A 26,988-nucleotide genomic window follows, 5' to 3' on the forward strand; every position below is an offset into this window, starting at 1 on the left:
AGGATGAGCAAAAGTGACAAAAACTATTAAAAATAAGGCATGTGACAAAATTGTAAATTTTTTTTTACACCATAAAACTGGCATACACAGTGGTGGGTTCTAGAGATCGCTAAATATACCATGGATATAAATCAAGTTCATCTTATAGTAGTGGTCTCCAAACTGTGGCCCTCCAGATACTCCAAACTACAACTCCCAGCATACTCCGGACAGCCATGCTAGGAGTTGTAGTTTCCACAGTTTGGAGACCACTACTATAGGATGAACCTGATTTACATCAATGTTATTTTTAGTGATCTTTAGAACCCACCACTATGCTTAAAGGGGTACTCCACCCCTAGACATATAATCACCTTTCCAAAGGATAGGGGATAAGATGTCTGATCGCGGGGTCCCACCGCTGGGGACCCCCGCAATCTCGGCTGTGGCACCCCAGACATCCGGTGCACATCCAACACTTCGCTCCATGTTGGATGACTGGCGATGCAGGGCGGAGGCTCGTGATGTCATGGTCACGCCTCGCTCGTGACGTCACGGCCATTCCCCCTCAATGCAAGTCTATGGGAGGGGGCGTGACAGCCGTCACGCCCCCTCCCATAGACTTGCATTGAGGGGGCATGGCCGTTATGTCACGAGCGAGGCGCGTCCGTGATGTCAAGGCGTTGCACCCGTTGCTCTAAAGGAATGCCGGGTGCAGCAGGGGGATAGCAGGGGTCCCCAGCGGCTGGACCCTATGATCAGACATCTTCTCTCCTACCCTTTGGATAGAGGATAAGATGTCTAAGCTACGTTTGGTGCCAGCAATAACGCTGAGGAAAATGTTGGCGCTATATAAAAAAAGAATATTGTTATCAACTCAACTGGGTCTTTCGAAATGCAGTCACAACCCCCTGAGATGATTAAAAAGAGTCACCGCAGAGGCCTCGCTATCACTGAGAGGGCCCGGGCGTTCAGCAGCCTTTCACGATATAATATATTCAGAAAGTAAAGACATTTTTGACAAGTCGCTAGTAGATCATAAGAGCTGCACAGACAAAGCCCAAGCTGTCAGTCATCCGGTCTATGATGCTCATCAAGAACACGTCTCCGATTCCTCTCCTCTATGTTAGCGATGCCATTTATCTGAGCCACTGACATGCCGTAACCGTAGCACATAAAGGGAATTTTATTATGTCTTTATAGCTTATTGTAGTATATTTTATGTTGGCAACTTCTCATTATTGTCTCCCTGATACCTGACTTGTTGTCTGCAGCGATCGCTACCTTTATTCACCATGTATTACCGTTACTATATTTGCAGGAGAATATCCCTGGCCACTCCCAGGCAGCTCTTTAAATCCTCCAACATGACTCAACGTTGGCAGCGACGGGAAATTTCTAACTTTGAATACTTGATGTTCCTTAATACCATAGCAGGTAAGGCTTCTGGCTTCTACGATCCATTCTAATATGTTTATGTTTGTCAAAACCTTGAGCAGCGTGACTTGATCGAATGCGTTTATCCCTCCGGGACTCAGCTGCAGCCCTATGATAGACTCTGAAGCACTCACATTAAATTTGATAAGGGAACGCGGAACCTATCAGCAAAGGCTCTCGATGCATTGATTGCTATGGAGGCAGTGCCTAAATCTCTTGCCATTTCCCCAGCTGACAGCTTTGTCTGAAGCTTTATTAGAGGCAACAAACCATTGCCAGGAAGTGTCTGGGAATAATAATGGGTGGGGGGGGATGTAATTTTACTATTCAGTCATTTTCAACAACAGCAAGCGGACACAAGACTAACAACAGCATGCCTAGTACAGATGTCACCTACAGTGTGGCATGATTAGGTAACCATGTTCTGTCTACTTACCTCTAATCTTACCGATCACATAAATTATTACACCGGTTCGGCTCTTCTCATCGCTTCCAATAGACTTCTGAGATGGCATAGTTTTCTCAAACAAAAGATTGGATACAGCACTCAGGCAGGAAAAAAAAAAGATGTATTGTTGTGCTTATCGACACAAATCCCGATCCAAGGGCCAACAGTCAACAAAAATCCAAAAAAAGGCCTGGTTTTCTCAACGTTATCTTATTCCATTCTGTTAAATGGGTTGTTCAAGATTAGAAAAATGCGTCTTTTTTTTGTTGCTAAAACAGCACCCCTCCTGCCCACAGGTTATGTTGTAGTACTGCATCTCAGTCCTATTTATTTCAGTGGAGCTGAATACCAGACACAACCTGTGGGCAGGAGTGGTGCTGTTTTTGCAAGAAAAAAGCAGCATTTTTCTAATCCTGGACAACCCCTTTAAATGGAATGTTCATTGCTGCTTTGTTTTATGATAATTCTCATTTTTTTTATCCTATTTGTGCATTAGCCCACATTCACATGTTGTTTATTTTTTTGTGATTTGTGTGTTGTTGTTTTTTTTGACTTGCTGTTACCACAGTCATCAAAGGGGTACTCTGGTGGAAAACAATTTTTAAATCAACTGGTGCCAGAAAGTTAAACAGATTTGTTAATTCTATTTAAATATCTTAATCCTTCCAGTACTTATCGGCTATTGTATGCTACAGAGGAAGTTGAGTTGTTCTTTTCTGTCTGACCACAGTGCTCTCTGCTGACACCTCTGTCCGTGTCAGGAACTGTCCATATCAGTTATGCATCTTCTTCACTGAATGGTCAGATGGGTGGGAACATTATTGCAATGAGAGGTTTGAATGCTAGGTTAAGGGGTGTGATCAGGAGGCTGAATCATGTTTGGATGGGTGTAATTATGGCTCTCTATATCACAACCCCTTATACTAGCCTTCACACCCAACAAATTCGTAAAATCCTCATAAGAGGGGGAGGTGTAGCAAGAAAGCAAAGACATTGGCCCTGATTTACTATCGTAAAACCGACCTGTTTTACCGGGTTGTACGCCAGAAATTCTGTCTGCGCCATTTCTGAGTAGGAGAAAATCCCCATAGCAAACATATGCTGCTCTGGACAGTTCCTAAAATGGACAGAGATGTCAGCAGAGAGAACTGTGTTCCAAATAGAAAACCATTTCCTCTGTAGTATTCAGACCCTCAAAAGTACTGGAAAGATTAAGATTTTTTAATGGAAGTAATTTACAAATCTGTTTAACTTTCTGGCACCAGTGGATTTAAAAAAAAAAAAAAAGTTTTCCACGGGAGTACCCCTTTAAGGGCACCTTAAAGGGGTATTCCGGCCAAAGACATCTTATCCCTTATCCAAAGCATAGGGGATAAGATGTCTGATCACGGGGGCCCATCGCTGGGACCCCTGCGATTTCCATGCAGCACCCGCAATCTACGTGGGGCTGCTGCTCCTGTCTCGGAAACCTCTTTTTTTCCGGGACTGGAAAGTGACGTCACACCACGCCCCGAGACTGGAGCAGCAGCCCCACGTAGATTGCGGGTTCTGCACGGAGATCGCGGCAGAACCCCCCCCCCCCCCCCCTCGATCAGACATCTTATCCCCTATTTTTTGGATATGGGATAAGTTATCTTTGGCCAGAATATTCCTTTAAGAGCCATCCACCACCACCGCCGTCCAGACAGTGCCCAATCCCTGCTATAATTTAAGTATGTGTGCATTATCTTCCTACTAATTACAAATGGAACAAACATAATACTTGTCCACAAGGAAATTCCAGGTCAATTCTGAGTGCAGCAGCCTCCAATTGATTTTAATTGGATTCTATTGCACAGTTCACATGTGGGAGGTTCTGTTGCGGAAGATTGGACATGTTCAATCGTCTGGTGTAATCCGCCGGAGAAGTCCTGGAACTGCGCTGCAGTGAATGAGAAGGCACTTAGTGTCTGCACAGACTTTAAGAACTGATTCTGAAGGAGGCCGCTGCAAACCGAATCTGCACGGAATTTGCTTGAGGAAATTTCAGGTGGAATGTCCGTAGTGTGAACAGGGCCTATCTATCACCATTAGACTAAGGAAATCTCCTGGAATATAAACACACTGCGGGAGATTTATCAAAACCTGTGGAGAGGTAAAGCTGCCCAGTTGCCCATAGCAACCAATCAAATCGCTTCTTTCATTTTGGACAGGCCTTGTTAAGAATGAAAGAAGTGATCTGATTGGTTACTATGGGCAACTGGGCAACTTTGCCTCCCACAGGTTTTGATCAATCTCCCCCATGGTGTGTATATATTTTTGTGATATACCGATGTACACTGGTCTGACTAAGGCCAAAATGACACACTTTCTACCTCAATTGGATACATTTTGCATGAACTTTGGGGGCTTCACTGGGAACATATTGAACACACATCTGTCCTTGAAATGATGGATTACTGACGTTTCCAATGCAAATTGTCATTTAGTCAGAATGTTTCAGCAATATATAACAAGATACTTTTTGTTCTCACTTTTGCAAAAATGTTGGTCACAAAAACAATTAATATATCTCGACCAGTACAGTAATGACCCAATGGCCCAGATTTATCAATCTCACTCAAACCAAAACTGTCTGGTTTTGCCCATAACAACCAATCATAGCTCACCTTTCATATCTTAATGAGGTCTGGTGAAATGAAACCTGAGCTGTGATTGGCTGTTGTGGGCAAAACCAGAGAGTTTTTTTTCTTTTTTTTCTTTTAGAAGACTACTAAATTGGGGCCAATGGGGGAGATCTATGAAAACCTGTCCAGAGAAAACATGCTGGGGTGCTCATAGCAACCAATCAGATCGCTCCTTTCATTTTTGAAAAGGCCTCGGAAAAATTGAAATGAGCACTGTCATCATCTTTTTTTTTTTTAATATGTTGTAGTACTTGTGTACTACAACATATCTCTAATATACTTCTATTTTTTTTTCTGTCTGTAAATTATTTTAATTCCCTCTTTAAAATCCCGGCTGGGCATTAGTCCGAATTCAGTCAGCCTGCGCTGTGAACGCCGGGGCGGCCGCCCCCGCCCCCAGCATTTACAGTCTGTTGCTAAACTACAACTCCCAGCATGCCTTGACAGATATTGGCTATCAGGGCATGCTGGGAGTTATAGTTTAGCAACAGCTGGAGACACGCTGAGGATTAGAGCTAACAGTATGCCTCCACCTGTTACTATACTACACTGGGGCATACAGAGGGTCCACGCAGAGGGTTTTTTTTATATAGTTTTTGTTTTAAAAACAAACCATATTATATTTCATTTCTGTTCCGGGTCTTGGCGGCGTAGAACAGTACGGCAGGTGGGCGATGCTCCTATACTCCTCCTCCCTGGATAACACGTGCACTGCTAAACAGGGAGGAGAAGACCCCGGAGCAGCCTGCCATGCTATTGGCCGCTCAGCTATGCATGCTTCGATCGGGAGCGCAGCATAGATGAGCTAGGGGCGGAAGTTGGCCCCCAGCAGGCATCAGTGATGTCACGCCTGCTGGGGAAGTCTGACTGGTAAGTGAGCACACTACCAGGTAGACAAATAGACATTTCTAAAGTAGTAAAAAAAAAAAAACAATTCAAGGCAGGGAGGAGGTTAGGGATAGATGTGCAATAGGCAGGGGAGCTACTCATTAATAAACACACCCCTTTATATATGCAGTATAACACTTCACATCTCAGCCCCCCTATAAGCACTGTGTTTTATGAACAGCAGCAGATGTAGTATAAGGGTTATTGCGGTACCAGTGTCCTGCCGGCACAGCAGAGCCGTGACCGTGAAGTTATTAATTATATTGTGAGTATGGATGAGCCCCTCGCCCCCTCTATTTTCTGCATTTTTTCCCTCTGTGATGTGCGAGCTTTTGCTAACTAATTATGTGTATATTTAGCTGCAGTCTGCGTCGGCCTTATTATTGTCATGTAATTAGATGTAACGCGAACCGCCGGCTTCTAAAAAAAATCATTAAAAATTCTTTCCTAATGACCTAGAGATGACAAAATGTCTGTAAAGTGTGAAAACGCAGACAAGCATAGGGGACAGCGCTCACAGAGTGTTAATCCAGATGCTGGAATCATCTAATTAAACAATATTTTGCTGTCATTAACATTATCACCGAGGAATTGCAGCTGTAATTTTTTTGTCAGGTCTCCCCGAGCTATTTCACCTTTTAAAACTCAACCACGAAATTAAACATTTTAATTAAGAAGTTTATTTTTGTTCCAAGGCATCTTTTGTCAGAATTAACCATTGTGGAGCTCTACATAGCAGTGCCTGGGTAGTTTATGCCCTTTTGTGGTTAATATTCCATTTCTAGATTTGTAGTTGTATCAAAATTGAGTTGGGGTGTTGTTACCTGGTATAGGGGTATTGGGGAGGCAATTTTAAGAGGGGTTTGCCACCTTGGACACTTATTCCCTATGCATAAGTGTCTGATTGTTTCAGCCAGACCCACCATGATCTCAAGAACAGGACTCTCAAAGCTCTTGTCTGAATGGAGCATTAGTGCACATACTTAAAAGCCCATTCATTTATTGCCTATGGAAGTGGCAAAGATAACTGAGCTCTGTACTCATGATCATGGGAGGTTGGACCCCCTACAATCAAACACTGATCCCCTATCCTGTGGACATAATGGCAAATATTCTTTAATGTTACCATACATGCTAGATATGTGTCAGCTGGATCGGCTGCTCATCTTGTATCAATGTATATCTACGGCCTTGTTCACATTGCTGTCGGACTTTGCTATTCAGAGTTCCATTGGCAATCCGGCCAGAAGGACAGGAGTTTAGCACAGAAAAAAAAAGTGCAAGCACAATTTTTTTCTCCGCTAAAATCTTGTAAAATTACCGGGTCACCGAAGGACCCCGTACAAGTGAACGGGGTCCGTCATGACCTGGTAGTAGACGTTTGCATCCAATTCATTTTAGGGTCTGGCACGGAGAAGACATCCGCCGAATGCTACAGTTGTCCAGTTAAGGAAAGAAAAAACGGCCATGCCACACGATCCACCAATCAGGCAGTGATAGATAATATCACAAGAATCTTTTTATTGTAAGAGCAAACCCTACGCCTTTCTGGGCATAAGCTCCCCTTCGTCAGGTGGACTGGCATGCCTTGTATGGCGGCCTCTAACTCTCCTCAGCGGAAGATGTTAGTGGATATAAATATTGGGCGTGTTGAATGTAAACTACCCCGCCTAATGGGGATCCAGCTACTGTAACCATGGTAGACTATGCAGAAGTGAGGCTAGGGACTGCTTTGTGCCACTTCAGCTTCTAGTGACCATGCTAGACTTCTTTTGGCATCTGCAGGTTTATTCTCACTGATATTACAGTTATGACTGGTGATGGGCCATTGCAGCTCCATGTTCATGATGGAGACATGTAAACATCGACAGCAGCCAGTGAAAAATTAGGGAATTGAAAATAGTAAATACAAATCCATAATTAGCAAGTTTTACTAAATATTGACTTAAAATTCTGTTAAAAACATGCGATGCACTGAAGATCACATTGGAAAAAAGTTGAAGAGATCATAACCCAGTGTGGCACTGCCCAAAGATTTTGAGATTAGAAGCAAAGCAAAGTTCCATTCAAATGAATGGTCTTCTACTCAGAATGTTGTCAGATTTATGACTTCTACAGAGCAATTTATTTGTCTAGAAAGTAGTGTCGTCCTGAGACTGTAAACATCACAGATGTGATCTTCTTACTTGTATAGACACATAAAGACATTTTTCCTTTTAGGATGCCCCTGCTCTAGAGATACTCATGTCTACATATGTGCATTTTGCAAAAAAAAAAAAAAATTTTTTTTTTTTGTTAAGGAAACCAATTTTTATTTTTTGTTATGAAACTTGCAGAGAACAAGGAGCACTCTGTTCAGTATTCTCAGGTCTGGTAAACCAAGAATCATTAAAATCTAGAAGGAAACAGTCCTATGACAGCACTGTAAATCTGCTCTCGGCCAGGGAATTGATAACCTAGGTTATTTTTGTCAGGTTGAGCAGGGATAGGTTTTCAATTTAGTTTGTAGCCAGGGAACACCAAAAGCAGATCATTAAACATGGGTGTTATGTGACCCAGTGAAAGCAATACCAGCATTCCCAGCGCAGTGGGGGGCCAGTCAATGCCATTTGCTGCTACATTCCCCTTAATGCACATAATGGAAATATGTTATAGGTTCAAGAATGAAAATATTAGTATTTGCTTTAATTAATAGTGGGAATTATGTTTTTTTTTTTTTTTGTATATTTTTTTTAATTTATTTCTGTATTATCTCTGTTTATGTGTGGGTTTTCTTTGGGTACTTATGTCCTCCGATAGTCCAAAAATAGGTTAACTGCGCACAGGGGCCAATGGGAGTGATGATAATCTCTGAACAGCGTTGCAGAGTATGTTTCCGTTGTATACATTTTTTTTTTAATTATCATAAAAATGTGAGTTTGATCTAAAGGTGCTATAAAAACGTACCTGTTTCAGATAGCTTTTCAGCATATACAGTATGCCATTTTTCACCAGATTCCACCCAGCATGCTTCATCTCTTAAGTTGTGACTAGGCTAGAGAGTAAAGCCTTGCCTCTTTGATTTTACATTTTGAACACCCTGAGAAACAGCAGCAGCATGGAGGACATTATACAGCAGTAGTGAATAGTCTAAGCTGTGGCTTACGTACTAGGGTGGATTTTAACTTCCATTTTGCTGTTATGTTGTCTTTTTACAGCCTCTCTGTGTCTTCCCCTCTTTGCCTTTACACTCTGAACTCACCCCCGCCCCCCTCCCAAATGTTTCCTAGCCCCTCCCCTCTTCATAGACTTGTAATCTGATCTGCTAGTCCAACCTGTTTAAAGTGAATGTTTTCTCAAAGTGAATGTTTCAAACATTTTTCTGTGATGAGGTATATATAGCAATGTGCCTTACATTTGCTTTTACTCTTCATTTTTGCAGAGTTTGTTGAAAAAAGCAGTGACCATTAAACATACTTTACTCATTTTCTCAGGGAGAACATACAATGACTTGAATCAGTATCCTGTATTTCCATGGGTGTTAACAAATTATGAATCCGAGGAATTGGATTTAACCTTACCAGGAAACTTCAGGGATCTTTCAAAGGTAATTCATATACTTCTTATTTACAAAATGTAACAAACGTAATGAAACAATCTTTTCTGAAAACCATCAGTCAATATACAGATCTTTTTGATTGCAAAATGTTTTTCTAACAGCAAAATATTAGTTCACAATTTTCACACACTTAGAAATGTGTTAGGAATGTCTGGTTGGCTTTATCAGCCTTGGAGTAGGAGTGGACACACATTGCTAAAGGAACTTCACGTTTCACCTCTGCTCAGGCATTTTAGACTTTTAGACCTTTCGTGGAAAGACTATGACCCTAATATAGCCATACACATGAACCCGAACATTCTCTTAAAGTTATCTTTAGGAAGTGCAATGTTGTTCTGTTGTAGCCTTCTTACCATTTCTCTGTCATTGGGTCCCTACCTTCAATGTTAATGTTACTAGAATTATTTAAATTATACTTTTTGTTATTTTCTCTTTCCATTCTCAGATTTTCCATGTTTCCCTCTAGGTGCATTTATACAAAATGACAATAGAAAGGCTTCCCTTAGAACTCATAACTCCACCATATAAATGTAACAATGTTTCGGTTACATATGCAAGGTAGTGGTCTCAGCACCTTCCCTATGTTGCATAAAATCAGCAGCGGACGCCTGATTCACACAGTCCCTGGAAGCCAATTCAGACACAATCTTCGGTGATACCACGCAATATACCGTATTTTTCGCCCTATAGGACGCACCGGCGTATAAGACACACCCAATTTATAGGTGCAAAATCTAAAAAAATAAAGATTTTGAACCCAATAATGGTCTTCAACCTGCGGACCTCCAGATGTTGCAAAACTACAACTCCCAGCATTCCCGGACAGCCAACGGCTGTCCGGGCATGCTGGGAGTTGTAGTTTTGCAACATCTGGAGGTCCGCAGATTGAAGACCACTGCATAGGAGGTAATACTCACGTGTCCCCGCCGCTCCGGACCCGTCACCGCTGCCCTGGATGTCGCTCCATCGCTGTCGCTGTGTCCTCGTCGCTCCGAAACGTCTCTGCTGCCGGCTGGGTATCCTCGCTCTCCGTCGCTGCCATCACGTTGTTACACACGCCGACGCACGTACGCAACGACGTGACGACGAGGAAGGAGAGCGCCGGCCATACAGGGGATCCCTGAACGGAGAAGACACCGAGGAGGCAGGTAAGGTCCCTCCCGGTGTCCTGTAAGCACTAACCCGGCTGTTCAGTCGGGCTGTTCGGGACCGCCGCGGTGAAATCGCGGCGGTCCCGAACAGCCCGACTGAACAGCCAGGTTAGTGTCACTTTCGCTTCAGATGCGGCGGTCAGCTTTGATCGCCGCGTCTGAAGGGTTAATACAGGGCATCACCGCGATCGGAGATGTCCTGTATTAGCCGCGGGTCCCGGCCGTTGATGGCCTCAGGGACCGCCGCGATAGGGGTGTATTCGCCGTATAAGACGCACCGACTTTTCCCCCCCCAGTTTTGGGGAAGAAAAAGTGCGTCTTATACGGCGAAAAATACGGTAAGTAAAGCAGCTGATATGAACCATAAAAGAACTGCGGAGCACTCACCAGGTCTTTTCAGCCAGAGGCTTCTTTATTGTAGCATATTACAGTCGGGATACATGCAGGGGAGGATGGTATGGACGCGGGGGTATTCAAGACCCCCTGCATGTATCCCGACTGTAATATGCTACAATAAAGAAGCCTCTGGCTGAAAAGACCTGGTGAGTGCTCCGCAGTTCTTTTATGGTTCATATCAAATGTTTCAGTTATGCTAACAGTATCTGTAGGACATCTGTGGTGTACACCTTTTTTATTTTTGTTTTTCATATAAAACTTTTCCTTTTCAAATAAAACACATAGGCTTAGATTTATCAAACTGTGTCAGAGTAAAAAATATAGAGATTTTCCCACAGCGACCAATCACAGCTCAGCTAACGAGCTCTGGTAAAGGGAAAGTTGAGCTGTGATTGATTGCTGTGGGAAAAATCACTATTTTTTCTGAAAACACAGAGGAAAAAAAAGATTATGCACAGGACTATGGCACTGACATATATTGTAACAAATCTAAATTTTATTGAATCATATATAAAAACAAGATAAAATATAACAGAACACAAAAAATGCAGAAAAAAGAAGACAAAGGCACCAGAGTACAGCAAAAAAGTGGGTGGCTACAAGGTCTAACAAAGTGGCTATGTATATGAAAACAGAATAGCCAGTGTGGGCTAGGGTACATATCTGGAGGATCAAGCAGAAGCCTGAGCCTGAAGCCTACAGTTAAAGGGGTACTCCGGTGAAAACCTTTTTTCTTTTAAATCAACTGGTGGCAGAAAGTTAAACATATTTGTAAATTACTTCTATTAAAAAAATCTTAATCCTCCCTGTACTTATTAGCTGCTGAATACTACAGAGGAAATTCTTTTCTTTTTGGAATGCTCTCTGGTGACATCACGAGCACAGTTCTCTCTGCTGACGTTAATATAATAATAATAACCCTTTATTTATTGTTGTCCTTAGTGGGATTTGAACCCAAGTCCCCAGCACTGCAAGGCAGAAGTGCTAACCACTGAGCCACCATGCTGCCCTTATCATACATCTGCTATGCATCTGCTATGCATGGTTGCTAAAATGGACAGAGATGTCAGCCGATTGCACTGTGCTCGTGATGTCATCAGTGTTCCAAAAAGAAAGGAATTTCCTCTGTAGCATTCAGCAGCTAATAAGTACTGGAAGGATTAAGATTTTTTAATAAAACTAATTTACAAATATGTTTAACTTTCTGCCACCTGTTGATTTAAAAGAAAAAAGGTTTTCACCGGAGTACCCCTTTAAAGCTCACATCGCTACCAAACAAGCATAATATGAAACAAAATGAATAAACCTCAAAACAGTCAAGCGTGCCAGACCTTACCCACCAGACCCCAACGATCGTTTAGCTTCTAAAATGCTTCCTCCATTCCCCCTGAGGAAGCACTTTATAAGCAAAACGCTCGTTGGGGTCCTCCAGATATGCACCCTACCCCACACTGGCTATTCTGTTTTCATATACATAGCCACTTTGTTAGACCTTGTAGCCACCCACTTTTTTGCTGTACTCTGGTGCCTTTGTCTTCTTTTTTCTGCATTTTTTGTGTTCTGTTATATTTTATCTTATTTTTATATATGATTTAATAAAATTTACATTTGTTACAATATATGTCAGTGTCACAGTCCTGTGCCTAATCTTTTTTCTATGTGTTTTCAGTCTCTAGTGCACAGTTACTTACCTAGTAGTAAGGTTTTTTCTTTGGTGTTTACTTAATTTTTTCTCTCACACAGTTTGATAAATCTGGGCCACAGTCTCAGTGAAATATGGTAACCAGCTGTTAATCTTACTGATCTGATAATTGTCATTGCCCTCTCTACACTATGTGTTATCGAACAGGAAATATGTTTAAAATGTCAGAAACTAATATTAGGAGAGAAACGTGTTGTATGTTATTCACATGTAGTCTATCATAGAATGTTCCAGAATCTTGTATTACCTTCTTTATTGTTAGTCCAATAATAAAAATGTTACAAGATTCTGCAACGTTCTCTGATTTTGCATGTGCATCACTGGACTAATACAGCTACTCCAACCTATTTTGGTTGGGCCCCCTCTGATTAGACACTTCTCCTGTATCCTGTGCATTGGCAAATGTTTATTTCCCCTTAAAGGGGTACTCCGCTATGCAAAGAATAGGGGATAAGATGTCAGATCGCTGGGGTCCCGCTGCTGGGGACCCCCGGGATCTCGCCCGAGGCACCCCGCTATCATTACTGCACAGAGCAGACTCGCTCCATGCGTAATGACGGGCAGTACAGAGGCCGGAGCATTGTTACATCACGGCTCCACCCCCTCGTGACATAACAGCCCGCCCCTCAATACAAGTCTGTGGGAGGGGGCGTGGCAGCCATCACACCCCCTCCCATAGACTTGCATTAAGGGGGTGGACCGTGACGTCACGAGGGGCGGGGCCGCGATGTCACGATGCTCCGGCCCCTGTATCGCCCGTCATTACGCATGGAGCGAGTCTGCTCTGTGCAGTAATTATAGCGGGGTGCCGCAGCTGAGATACCGGCATTCTGACATCTTATCCCCTATCCTTCGGATAGGGGATAAGATGTCTAGGGGCGGAGTAAGCCTTTAAAAACCCTTTAACTTACAATCTTTTATCTTTTAAAATGAAAAGACCTGACTCTTTGTTGGAGATAGCTCAACCCCTGAAGGACTTACCTCAACTTACTTCTAATGGCCTGCTATTTTTTACATCTTACCCAGGGATCATAGCCTGGCCTATAACACTCCTTATGCCCACTCCCTGGTGTCAAGGTTCATGCACACAACTGTATTACAGCCAAGATCCTTAAAGGGGTACTCCCCCCTAGACATCTTATCCCCTATCCAAAGGACGTCATGCTCCGCCCCCTCAATGTGAGCCTATGGGAGGGGCATGGTGGCTGTGAGGCCCCCCTTTCTATAGACTAGCATTGAGGGGACGGAGCGTGACATCACAAGGGGGCGGAGCCGTGGCATCACAATACTCTGGCCCCTGTATCGTGAGTCATCACGCACGGAGCAAACTTAGCTCTGTGCAGTGATGCAACGGAACCCCCACGATCAGACATCTTATCCTCTATCCTTTGGCTAGGGGATAAGATGTCTAGGGCGGAGTACCCCTTTAAAGTGGATCTGTCAGCTGGTTTCTAGGGTATAGGATTTTGACCCTGAATCTGTTCAAATCTCTCATTTGATAATTGACCCCTCTAGCACGGAGATTTTAGAGTTCAAAAAGATATGCAGTGTAGGTTTTGGAGCCCACTGGGCGTTCCCTCTATTGCTATAGCCCAGTACAGTTCCTTCATCAGCTAGTCACAACCTCTGTGCTCAGTGACCTCCCCTATCCCCTGATTGACAGCCACTAGGCTGTACTGTAATCCCCACCTCTCCCCTGTAATCTAGCATCTGAGGGGAACGACCGGGGAGCTCCAATGCCTAATTTACATATCTTGCATATCATAAACTTTGATATCTTGGTGCTGACGGGGTAAATTAAAGGGTAGCTCCCACCATCCTATTTATTTTTTTTTGCTAGCCCGTTCCCCCCCCCCCCCGCTACGGCACTAGCCCGTTCACTCCTCAATTCCCAACCCCCCGCCCCGCATACCCCGTTCCCTCAATACACTTGCAGTTACTGCAGAGTCCGGCAGCGGGTGTGCAGGGACAGCGGCGGCAACGAGGCGGCGGCGATGTGCGGGAGGAGTGGCCTCCCAGCCAGTGGCCGGGGAGCCAATGCGCTCGCTCCCGCCTGTCTGATTGACAGGCAGGGAGCGAGTGCAGCCTAACTGAAAAAGGACTGATTGCCACTCCAAAATCAGTCCTTTTTCTGTGGCCGGTTTTTAAATGTAAATTAAACCTTTTTAATGAAAAAAAAAATAATAAAAGTATATTAGAGATATGATGTAGTACATAAGTACTACAACATATCATAAAGTTGGTGACAGTGCCCATTTAACTAGTGGGAGGTATGTATAAATTCAGTTCATACACAGTGTTTTTGCCCTCATTTTGGTCACTATATTTTGCAAACTCTGACACAGACAAAAAAAAATAAAAAATTAAATGATGAAAATACTGTATTTGGGCATAGCCTCAGGGTCAAAAGTCCTATACAGTAATGTCCTTAGCATATACCCTGAAAAACCTACTGACCGGTCCACTTTAATTGCACACAAGTTTACAGGAGATCTTCTTTGCTGACTTCTGTTTGTTACACTATAACATTTATTTTTCGGTTTATAATTTGTCTGTCTAACCATTTCCCATCATCACTCGGGCATGTGACAGTCTCATTCTGTCTTGGTGACAATTAGCACAACAAACATAGAAACATTGAAGATTGTCAGCAGGAAAACACCATCTGGTCCATCTAGTCCGCCCTTTTATTATTTACCTTTTTTGTCATCTCTGTGTACTGTATATATATATATATATATATATATATTTTTTTTTTTTGTGTATAGAGGGGAGGGGCTCTATGGCAGTGGTCTCCAAACGGTGGACCTCCAGATGTTGCAAAACTACAACTCCCAACATGCCCGGACAGCCAGCGGCTGTCCGGGCATGTTGGGAGTTGTAGTTTTGCAACATCTGGAGGTCCACTGTTTGAAGATCACTGCTCTATGGCAACCATTTTTAATTGGACACCCTTCTAGTGTAACACTAACATGCCATGTGGGACAAAAGAACTTAATACCCATTAAAATAAAGCATTCCACCAATAGTTAGATTACCCTATCCCTATGGCTGACCATAACTCTATGATTACATAACCATAACTCTATGGCAGTTTCCCAAAACTACAACCCCCCCATCATGACCACACAGCCTTCCACTACCAGGACTTAGTGGCACTTTTTCTACAGCAATGTTCCGCAACATGTAGCTCTCCAGGTTTTGAAAAACTACAACTCCTATCAGGGCTTGATGGCATGGTGGCACTTTGTCTGTGGCTCTCCAGCTGTTTCGGAGATGCAACTCCATTCATGGAAAAATAATAGGTTCCAGCTCCCACAAAAATAGACATAAAAATCAAAAATGTATTTTGCATATTTAAAAAGTGAAGCAAAAAATGAAAACCATATTGAGGTGGTTATAAAAGCATAGCAGAAAATCCGACGCGTTTCGAACAGTATGGTTCTTAGTCATGGCACCATGGTGCAATGACTAAGAACCATATGGTTTGAAACGCGTCGGCGTTTCTGCTATGCCTTGTTAGGACACAAAGTGAGTTGTAGTTCTGCAACATCTGGAGAGCCACAGGTAGGGAATACTGCTATAGAGAAAGAACCATCAAGTCCTGATGGCTGAAGGTGATGGGAGTTGTAGTTTTACAACAACTGTTGAGAGGCACTGTCAAAGAGGAAGTGCCACCATGCTGTCAGGTCATGATGGAAGGTGTAGTTTTGCAACAGGTTGGGGAACACTGCTCTGTGGTACATATGCCTTGGTTTTCAAGCTGTTTTGGGTTTGGTTACTTGCGCAAAATAATGATAAATGTCTATGGGTCTTTGGAGGCCATTAAATTCAGGGGGTCAAGTCCTGGGGAAAAAAAGTGTGGGAACTCGCCCAAGACTTCAACTCAAGGGCTGGTCTTGCAGGACTCCTGCTAATGGGGACAGTGTTCCTGTTGTGGAAAAAGTGCCGGAACTCCGTTGCCAAGTGTTCCTGCAGGACATGAGCCCTGACTAGATTGCTAGACAAATCACAACATAGGACACCCGGCATATTCTTGAATTCACTTAGTGGGGGAGATTTATCAAAACTTGTGTAGAGGAAGAGTGGTGCAGTTGCCCATGGCAACCAATCAGATCGCTTCTTTCATTTTTAAAGAGACCTGTGAGAAATGAAAGAAGCAATCTGATTGGTTGCCATGGGCAACTGCACCACTATTCCTATACAAAAGAAATCTCCCCCAGTATGTCTATTCTGTCTCTGTTGGGTTGGTCTGACGTCAGCCATCCGCATGAGTTCATCATAGTTCACTGATGCCAGCAATGATGGGAGTGTGAGCCAGCACTCAGTCCTCCTCACCGAGCAGTAGGTATGCTGTTTGTTAATACTTGAGCTGTTTGAGTGACAGGAGATGAGAAGCGTGACAATTCAGCTGCACATTAGTGGTTGCTGCAAGCGCAGGAAGTGATAAAGCCTGCAGGCCTCTTACCGTAATAATGCAAATAAGCGTATTGAAGTGTGAATACATCTGGTGAAACCAGTGAGGTTCTGTACGGCTTTCCTTTATTTTATCAGTGTACTTATGTTCAGCAGGAAAAATGAACATAGATACAACGGAGCCTTATGTTTATTAACACAGTCTCCAAGATGTTCCTTATTCCTGAGAAATTTAAGAACACATCAGATTGCGTTCATACGCTGCTGATGGCACTGAATGCCCATCAGGAATAGACCATCTTTAGTTAGTTTTTAAATATTTAGATTCAATTCCTAAATTTCCTAAATTGGTCAATTAAAGGACAAGTCTCATAATCAAAAACTTAGCCCCTATCCGAGAGCTGGCCCCCCCCCCCCACGAGCTCCTGCATAGATCCCCTGTGCGCTAGCACATGAGCGCGTCATGACCCCCGCCCGAAGCGGAGACCGCCTTGCCGCCTCCTTATAGATCGGTGGGAGAGCCAAAGATTGCCTGACGGCTGTCCCGTAGAATTATATGGAGGGGCGTGGCGGCTCCTGCTTCGGGTGGGGGTCCAAACAGGAGAAACTTGGACCCCCACAATCTAAAACTTATCCCCTATCCTTTGGATAGGGAGATATGTTTTTGATCATGAGACTTGTCCTTTAAGCTTTATTGGTCATGCTCACAGGGCTCCCAGCATGGAATATAAAGTTACAGTGCAAAGATTTGGCTCACTGGCTGGCTGAGAAGTGAAGCGGCATGCCGCTCGCTTCACAGGTTTATAAGTTAGAATTTTAGCGGGTCCACAACTGCCTGCAGACTCCCGCAGCTGGGAGTAGTAACACTTTCATCATGGAACACAGTCTGTTCCATGATGGAGAAGTAGTAGTACCGCTGTGCTGAAGGACAGCTCCTGCACATTCCCCAGGTGCCAGAGTCTGCAGGTGGCTGTGAAATGGCTTTTCTGACCAGTATAAAATCTGTATACTGTTTTTATAGCATCAAATTTTGCATACGGTTTAGCAATTTTGGTTCCCATTTCGGTAAAAAAAAAATTATACAAAGCCATATAGCAAAAACGTGATGTGACCCTAGCCTATGTCTCTGTGTGAGCAGTGGGGTCCTCCTGGGTCTCCTGCCATAGCAGGTACACTGCTGCCGAGTTTTCAACACCTCAAATTCACCGCATTTTATGTGGAAACTTCAATTAGTTTGTTGGGGTTTTTCTAAACTTTTAGGGACACACCAACAAGGAGACGTGTTTGGTTGTTTTTCTGGTCGCAAAATCTGGTCCACAAAATGTGTGACACAACTTGGGCGCAAAACCTGAGAAAAAAAAGAGTCAGGATCACAGTACACAGTATATTATAACTAATTTAAAAAAGTCCAGGAATTACTTTTCTTTAGTTTGATAGTTGCAAACTTGATCAGCTGATCTAGTTGGTTGAAGTTGCTTTCAGCTGCTTATTTTTCCTGCAGTGGCCTCTACTGGCTAAATGTATTATTGCATGTCTTCATTGGCTCTCTGCTGTTGTTTCCCCTCTATAATATACTTGTCCTAATAGGGTATATGGTTGTGAAGATGAGTCAATATATTCTTCCCGGTCCATCAAGTCTGTAAAGATAACCAACTATTAACAATTGCTTTTACATGAAGTTATATTATTCACAGTGGTCTCTGCCCCCTATTCTTTAATACAAAGGCTTAGAATATGGCCAATCAACATGGCGCTGTAGTCCTTTTGACCTATACTTGGATTGCCATCTCTAGCTTCTAGTTGTTCACATTGGTATCAAGAAGCCAAACCTGGCATTGTGTGACCTCTGTGTGGGGGATTATCTGCCAGCTGCACTGCAGATTTGGTCATGCCAACCACATTGGGCCAAATGCCAGTATAGGACCACTGTCAGGCGTTGTATTAGTCTGATAGTACTAAAACACAATCAAATATAAAAAATATATATATATTTTGAAAATGTCTCTAATGTGCAAAATATTATCAAAAAACTGGACTGGGAGATTAGGAGAGAATACTGCAGAACACACGGGGGCATGGAGGGTAACCTTTGCTATGTGCCAAACTCCAGTGCACAATTTTGGATTAAAAGTAAAATTAAAATAAATACCGGTAGATGGTGCACATGTAGACTAGAAAGTCAAAACATAAGCCATATTAGCAAACAGCCTGAGCCACTGTTAGAAATCTGGCACTTTTTTTATTTTATTTATTTTTGTTAAATTACAAGTCTACAAAAAAAAAAAAAGCCCACTGTTTAGCATTGCTGCTCAGTGTCACCAAACACCATCCACCATTCCTCATGAGCTGTTTTCGTCATTAAACGTGCCTTACAAACTGTCCTGTGTGAGCCAAAGTCTCTTTCCATTAGACGTGTGATTCCAGTGATAGACTTCAGCAGACATATTGATTTGCTTTGTAGGCAGGCTCTGGGAGAATTTAAGGCCCTGGGGCCAGTGGCCCAGTTACATGCTTTTATTTTCTCCCCAGAGTAAATCTGCATTTACTTAGAAACTGTGTGTACATGGTTTGCGCTTTATTGCTTTTTGTGATAAAGTAAAAAGACCATTTTATGTAAATATATAATATTACCTAATATGCATAATAAATGTCCTATATTTCAAACTGGCCAGGATATTTAAAGGGAACCTGTCATCATTTTCTTGCTGCCTAAACGATGCATTATTTGGGTGGTCCCTGGCAGCTTCTTCCCACCCCACCAGCCTTGATTGATAGATCTCTTCCTTTTTTGGGGTATATTGAGAGATCAATTAGTTAAAGCAGGCGGGGGGCCAACCTTACTTCAGGGAACATGAAAGGGATAACCAGTTCACTTTAAAGTGATTCTCCACCTTGAAACAACATCTTCAGATTCTTGGTGCATTAGGAGAACCTGTCACACTGATCATACAGTGCAATTCTGGGCTTAAGAGTCCAGTGGGCGGTCCTGCTCAGTGATTGACAGTTATGTTTATTTTTTATTTTTAATACATACTCATGGCAAAGGCTGTCAGTCTCTGTGAAGGGCTGCCAAAAGGAATCCTAAGCCCAGAACAAGCAAGTATTTTATAATATTATTTATTTTTAGTTCCCTTATTTCCAGGGTATGGTACTTATAATAGGGGGTTAAAATCAATATCATAACACAAACAAGTACAATAAACATGGGTGGTATATGGAGATCAATTCATGAAATACAGTGATCCCTCAACTTACAATGGCCTCAACATACAATAGTTTCAACATACAATGGTCTTTTCTGGACCATTGTAAGTTGAAACCAGACTCAACATACAATGCTACAGACAGTCCAGATCTGTGAAACGTGTCAATGACAAGAAGAACTGACCAATCAGAATGGGCATTCACTGGTAAAACCCCTGTATTACTGAAGTGTATGCACTGACTGGTGTCTGGTAGCGCCCCCTACAGTACAGGGAGGTATTACATGTTCTGTACTCTTTACCTGTATCAGGGTTAGCTGCTCCTTTGGACACCAGGTGAGGGCGGCTCCATGTTACTTTTTTAGAACATTGTGTACTGTACAGGACCCGGAAGAAGCTCCTGTCCTCTACATAGACCAGTTTTTCCCAAACAGGGAGCCCCCAGCTGTTGCAAAACTACAACTCTCAGCATGCCCGGACAGCCTTTGGCTGTCCGGGCATGTTGGGAGTTGTAGTTTTGCAACAGCTGGAGGCTCCCTGCTTGGGAAACACTGACATAGACAGTGATTTACAGCTCCCAGCAGATCTTTCTTACTTTTATATGTAAGGATTTGCTTTATCTATATTAGTTATCTACTTATTTTTCTTTAATCCTCACCTTTTCCTATTTTTGGATGACATTTTGGTGCCTTTAGAACCAATTACCAGGTTTCCATAGAGTTATAGTCTCAACATACAATGGTTTCAACATACAATGGTCGTCCCGGAACCAATTAATATTGTAACTTGAGGGACCACTGTACAAGTTTTATTAAACCTTTTACCACAACACACTGTATCATCCTGCTCAGTCTTGTCTTTGTCTATGACTTGCTGCTCACAGATTGCACCGCATGTAGATGTCAGGTGCCCTTTAGGCTTTTAAGCTTCCCCAGTGTCGGCTGCAGGTAGCTAGAGTTTTATTTTTTATTTAATGCCATGGCTGTATTAGGGGAATTTGAATTTCTGTACAAAAATGAAATTTGAGCCCTATGAAGATGCATTAAAGGGGTACTCTTTGTTGGTAAATCAACTGGTGCCAGAAAGTTAAACAGATTTGTAAATGACTTCTATTTAAAAATCTCAAACCTTCCAGTACTTATCAACTGCTGTATGTTATGGAGGAAGTCATGTAGTTCTTTCCAGTCAAACACGATGCTCACTTCTGCCACTTCTTTCCATGTTTGGAACTGTCCAGAGTAGGAGCTAATCCGCATAGCTAACCTCTCCTGCTCCGGACAGTTCCTGACATGGAAAAAGGCAGCAGAGAGCACTGTGGTCAGACTGGAAAGAACTACACAACTTCATTTGGAGCATACAGCAGTTGATAAGTACTGGAAGGATTAAGATTTTTATATAGACGTACCGTAATGTACAAATCTGTTTTACTTTCTGGCACCAGTTGATTGAAAACATTTTTTTTCTCCCTACGGCGTACCCTTTTAATCGTATCAGTACAACATTTAGAACTTCAAATAAAATGGTGCTAAAAGGTGAACATTCACTCTAGCCTGTGTGGCATAATGTAGCTTAAAGGGGATATCCAGAATTAGAAAAACTTGATTGCTTTCAGAAACCGTGCCACTCTTAGACACACAAAAAATGTTCCAACATTAAAAGCTGTCATCTGTAGTGTGGACTGAAAGCGAGGCCTGGGGTCCTCTCCACCATTGGGTCCTTGGACACTTCGTAACTATCTGACTGCTCAGGGGCCCCATTACTTTGCACATTTACAGTATATAGATTGCAGTTTATAAAATATTACGCATTGCTGACCGAGGTATCCCACATGTGTCGCATGGAGGAACTTCTGGCGGATTCCAGAAGACACCTAAATCAGTTTCACGCCACCTGGTCCCCATGGCTGACATATATGGCCTCACCTGACTTTAGAACCCAACATCTGGAAGGCACTGACTCTACAGCCCCTACACCCACATGCCCTTGACATTCTCTCCATCTCGTTCAATCACACTCACTTATCTACACATGACTTCCTTCTCCGGTGGTGTCGCCCCAGCTCACGAGGTAAGATCTACTTTGCCTGTACATTTTCCTTCCTTCTTTCTCCGCCTTTCCTCCCCCCCTTTTTTTTTTTCTTTCCTCCCTTTCTGTTTTCCTATTTCTCTACTTTACATATGTGTCGAATTGTTTATATAGCATATGATTGTGCGGTTGCTTAATGCTACCTTACATTTAACACCAGATCTATGACCTTGGTTGCGTTAAGTGGGTATTGACTGTATTCTTGTCAGCCATTCTATCGTTTGTGTTGAAAGTCATTTGAGCGTTCTCATTACTTTTAGTACTACTGACTTATCGACATGATAATAATGCTATTCTGTATGTATTGTATTGAAAAAATATTTCAATAAACACTTACTGTTAAAAAAAAAAAAATATTACGCATTGATATGGAAAGTTCCATTTACATTTCCACTCTAGTTTTTGCATGTTGTGTACTTTTTTCTGTGTCCATATATGTTGTGTTCTCTACAATGATGTGTGAAGCAGATCAGGCCCTCATGTAGTTTGCAGGAATGCGACAGGAGTATTTAAGCACTTAAACATCCTACGCTGTGCATTAACCCTGGAAGATAAGGCTTGTAGATTACCGGGAGCTGTGTTATACACTGTTGTCTAATGCTTAGTTATTAGATTGTCAGGTGTCAGTGTTCATATGACAACATTCAAGGCATTATCTCTGAAATCAAACACCAACCTGCGTTCTCCTATTACCACGACAGATACTGATATATCATTAGGGAATTTAGCAGCTACTAAGCTGGAAGGGCTACAGTAAATATATACAGCTGTTGCAATGTGTATTAATCTCAAAAGCAGAACTAATGTCTAAAAATTATATAATGCAATTTTATTTTTTTCCTCAGCCTATCGGTGCTTTGAATCCAAAGAGAGCAGTGTTTTATGCAGAGCGTTATGAGACCTGGGAAGACGACCAAACTCCACCCTATCACTACAATACACATTACTCCACGTCCACCTTCACACTATGCTGGCTTGTTAGAATTGTAAGTATATTTTTGGATTGATTGTTGTTTAAAATGCCTTTTAGGCTTAATGGACTGGCTGACTTTCTAATGTGTATGGGGGGGCTCCTGACTTTCCCCTGACAGATGATGTGGGGGAGAGATGGATCAGGCATGTTGGATTTCAACTGTCTGATCCTTTTTGTTGTCAAAAGGAGAAGCTGCCTGCAGTCTGGCTTTTCATCTTACTTTTCTCTTCATTCAGAATTCATTATTGCCTGGTCAGAGAATTTATGTGTATGGTGGGATTAGGAGAGAGAATAGTTGGTCAAATACATTTTCGTCTCATAGCTGTTGTGTGTGTATGGGCACCCAGGCCAGTACCTATGGTCACATAAAATATCAATAGGCCAATTCTGATACCACCTATGGTCATATCATAATATTATCACCAAAAAATAAACCACATGATGTAGGTTATTGTGAATTATTAACAAACTTTATTGATTAAAAAACAGACAGAAAAATGAAGAACAACAGAATACATAAGTGCAAAAACACACACAAAAAAGCGTGTGCCCAGGCACGGCAAATAGCACAAACAGAAGAAGGGAGGGATGTCCACAATGATATTAATGAAATAAACAGATGCAAAGTAACAAGTATAAAGATGTAGGAGTATACAGCATACGCTGAAAAGCAAACGTGTGGTCACGCCCCCTGACGAAGCACAGGGTGAAAACGTGCGTTTGGGGCTGGAGGTGAGATGTCTCTTCATTGGGTGCACAGTCCATTCCAGCCTTCCTTTATTATGCAATCTACGTTTGCTTTTCAGTGTATGCTGTATACTCCTACATCTTTATACTTGTTACTTTGCATCTGTTTATTTCATTAATATCATTGTGGACATCCCTCCCTTCTTCTGTTTGTGCTATTTGCCGTGCCTGGGTGTTACGCCTAGCGCTCCGGGTCCCCGCTCCTCCCCGGAGCGCTCACGGCGTCTCTCTCCCTGCAGCGCCCCGGTCAGTCCCGCTGACCGGGAGCGCTGCACTGTCATGGCCGTCGGGGATGCGATTCGCACAGCGGGACGCGCCCGCTCGCGAGTCGCATCCCAGGTCACTTACCCGTCCCGGTCCCCTGCTGTCATGTGCTGGCGCGCGCGGCTCCGCTCTCTAGGGCGCGCGCGCGCCAGCTCTCTGAGACTTAAAGGGCCAGTGCACCAATGATTGGTGCCTGGCCCAATTAGCTTAATTGGCTCCCACCTGCTCCCAGACTATATCTGCTCACTGCCCCTGCACTCCCTTGCCGGATCTTGTTGCCTTGTGCCAGTGAAAGCGTTTAGTGTGTCCAAAGCCTGTGTTACCTGAACTTCTGCTATCCATCCTGACTACGAACCTTGCCGCCTGCCCCCGACCTTCTGCTACGTCTGACGAGGTTGAGCCGTTGCTAGTGGATACGACCTGGTTGCTACTGCCGCAGCAAGACCATCCCACTTTGCGGCGGGCTCTGGTGAAAACCAGTAGCCTCTTAGAACCGGTCCACTAGCACGGTCCACGCCAATCCCTCGCTGACACAGCGGATCCACAACCCGTAAGCCGAATCGTGACAGTAGATCCGGCCATGGATCCCGCTGAGGTGCCGCTGCCAAATCTCGCTGACCTTCCCATGGTGGTCGCTCAGCAATCGCAGCAGATTGCCCAACAAGGACAGCAGCTGTCGCAGTTGACCGCCATGTTACAGCAACTTCTGCCTCTGCTACAGCAGCAACCATCTCCTCCGCCAGCTCCTGCACCTCCTCCGCAGCGAGTGGCCGCTCCTAGCCTCCGCCTGTCCCTGCCGGACAAATTTGATGGGGACTCTAAACTCTGCCGTGGATTTTTGTCTCAGTGTTCCCTGCATATGGAGATGTTGTCGGACTTGTTTCCTACAGAACGGTCTAAGGTGGCGTTCGTAGTAAGCCTTCTTTCAGGAAAGGCCTTGTCTTGGGCCACACCGCTCTGGGACCGCAATGATCCTGCCACAGCCACAGTCCAGGCCTTCTTCGCTGAAGTCCGGAGTGTCTTCGAGGAGCCAGCCCGAGCTTCTTCTGCCGAGACTGCCCTGTTGAACCTGGTCCAGGGTAATTCTTCAGTGGGCGAGTACGCCATCCAATTTCGTACTCTTGCTTCCGAGTTATCATGGAATAACGAGGCTCTCTGCGCGACCTTTAAAAAAGGCCTATCCAGTCGCATCAAGGATGTGCTGGCCGCACGAGAGATTCCTGCCAACCTCCAAGAACTCATCCATTTGGCTACCCGCATTGACATGCGTTTTTCTGAGCGACACCAAGAGCTCCGCCAGGAAAAAGACTTAGATCTCTGGGCACCTCTCCCACAGCATCCTTTGCAGTCTACGCCTGGGCCTCCCGCCGAGGAGGCCATGCAAGTGGATCGGTCTCGCCTGACCCAGGAAGAGAGGAATCGCCGTAGGGAAGAAAATCTCTGTCTGTACTGTGCCAGTACCGAGCATTTCTTGGTGGATTGCCCTATCCGTCCTCCACGTCTGGGAAACGCACGCACGCACCCAGCTCACGTGGGTGTGGCGTCTCTTGGTTCTAAGTCTGCTTCTCCACGTCTCGCGGTGCCCGTGCGGATTTCTCCTTCAGCCAACTCCTCCCTCTCAGCCGTGGCCTGCTTGGACTCTGGTGCCTCTGGGAATTTTATTTTGGAGTCGTTTGTGAATAAATTCCGCATCCCGGTGACCCGTCTCGTCAAGCCGCTCTACATTTCCGCGGTCAATGGAGTCAGACTGGATTGCACCGTGCGTTACCGCACAGAACCCCTCCTGATGTGTATTGGACCCCACCACGAAAGGATTGAGCTCTTCGTTCTCCCAAATGTACCTCTGAGGTCCTCCTCGGTCTGCCATGGCTCCGGCTTCATTCTCCCACCCTTGATTGGACCACCGGGGAGATCAAGAACTGGGACTCTGCCTGCCATAGGAAGTGCCTCTCCCCCCCTCCCAGTCCCGTCAGGCAAGCCTCTGTGCCTCCTCATGGCTCCCGTCCTTGTGTCACCCTGCCCCGTGCCAAGCTTCACCCTCTGCCCTCCCTCCCCATTCCAACTCCTGCTGTACTGCCTGCCATTGAGGAAACCCTCCATTCTTTCCCGGTGTCCTCATCCCAGGGGAGGCAGTTACCGGACAAAAAAAAGGGGAGACCTAAGGGGGGGGTACTGTTACGCCTAGCGCTCCGGGTCCCCGCTCCTCCCCGGAGCGCTCACGGCGTCTCTCTCCCTGCAGCGCCCCGGTCAGTCCCGCTGACCGGGAGCGCTGCACTGTCATGGCCGTCGGGGATGCGATTCGCACAGCGGGACGCGCCCGCTCGCGAATCGCATCCCAGGTCACTTACCCATCCCGGTCCCCTGCTGTCATGTGCTGGCGCGCGCGGCTCCGCTCTCTAGGGCGCGCGCACGCCAGCTCTCTGAGACTTAAAGGGCCAGTGCACCAATGATTGGTGCCTGGCCCAATTAGCTTAATTGGCTCCCACCTGCTCCCAGACTATATCTGCTCACTGCCCCTGCACTCCCTTGCCGGATCTTGTTGCCTTGTGCCAGTGAAAGCGTTTAGTGTGTCCAAAGCCTGTGTTACCTGAACTTCTGCTATCCATCCTGACTACGAACCTTGCCGCCTGCCCCCGACCTTCTGCTATGTCTGACCTTGCCTCTGCCTAGTCCTTCTGTCCCACGCCTTCTCAGCAGTCAGCGAGGTTGAGCCGTTGCTAGTGGATACGACCTGGTTGCTACTGCCGCAGCAAGACAATCCCGCTTTGCGGCGGGCTCTGGTGAAAACCAGTAGCCTCTTAGAACCGGTCCACTAGCACGGTCCACGCCAATCCCTCGCTGACACAGCGGATCCACAACCCGTAAGCCGAATCGTGACACTGGGCACACGCTTTTTTTTGTGTGTGTTTTTGCACTTATGTATTCTGTAGTTGTTCTTTTTTCTGTCTGTTTTTTAATCAAAAAAGTTTGTTATTAATTCCCAGTACCTATGGGTAACATAAATATTTCCCCCACAAATAGACTCCACTGGGTAC

At 44.3% G+C, this 26,988-nt stretch overlaps 1 protein-coding gene across 6 annotated transcripts in view; it reads left to right on the plus strand.

Annotated features, from left to right (window-relative positions):
• NBEA (neurobeachin) overlaps positions 1–26,988 on the plus strand; it is a 698,360-nt gene that overhangs the window by 588,812 nt on the left and 82,560 nt on the right. For all 6 annotated transcript variants that reach the window (XM_056561916.1, XM_056561911.1, XM_056561913.1 and 3 more), the window contains 3 exons: positions 1,301–1,416; positions 8,892–9,004; positions 22,815–22,955. In XM_056561916.1, the coding sequence (XP_056417891.1) occupies positions 1,301–1,416; positions 8,892–9,004; positions 22,815–22,955 (370 nt within the window). The remainder of the gene's footprint in view (positions 1–1,300; positions 1,417–8,891; positions 9,005–22,814; positions 22,956–26,988) is intronic.

Source organism: Hyla sarda, chromosome 2, assembly GCF_029499605.1.
Source record: "Hyla sarda isolate aHylSar1 chromosome 2, aHylSar1.hap1, whole genome shotgun sequence".
Lineage (NCBI taxonomy): Eukaryota > Metazoa > Chordata > Amphibia > Anura > Hylidae > Hyla > Hyla sarda.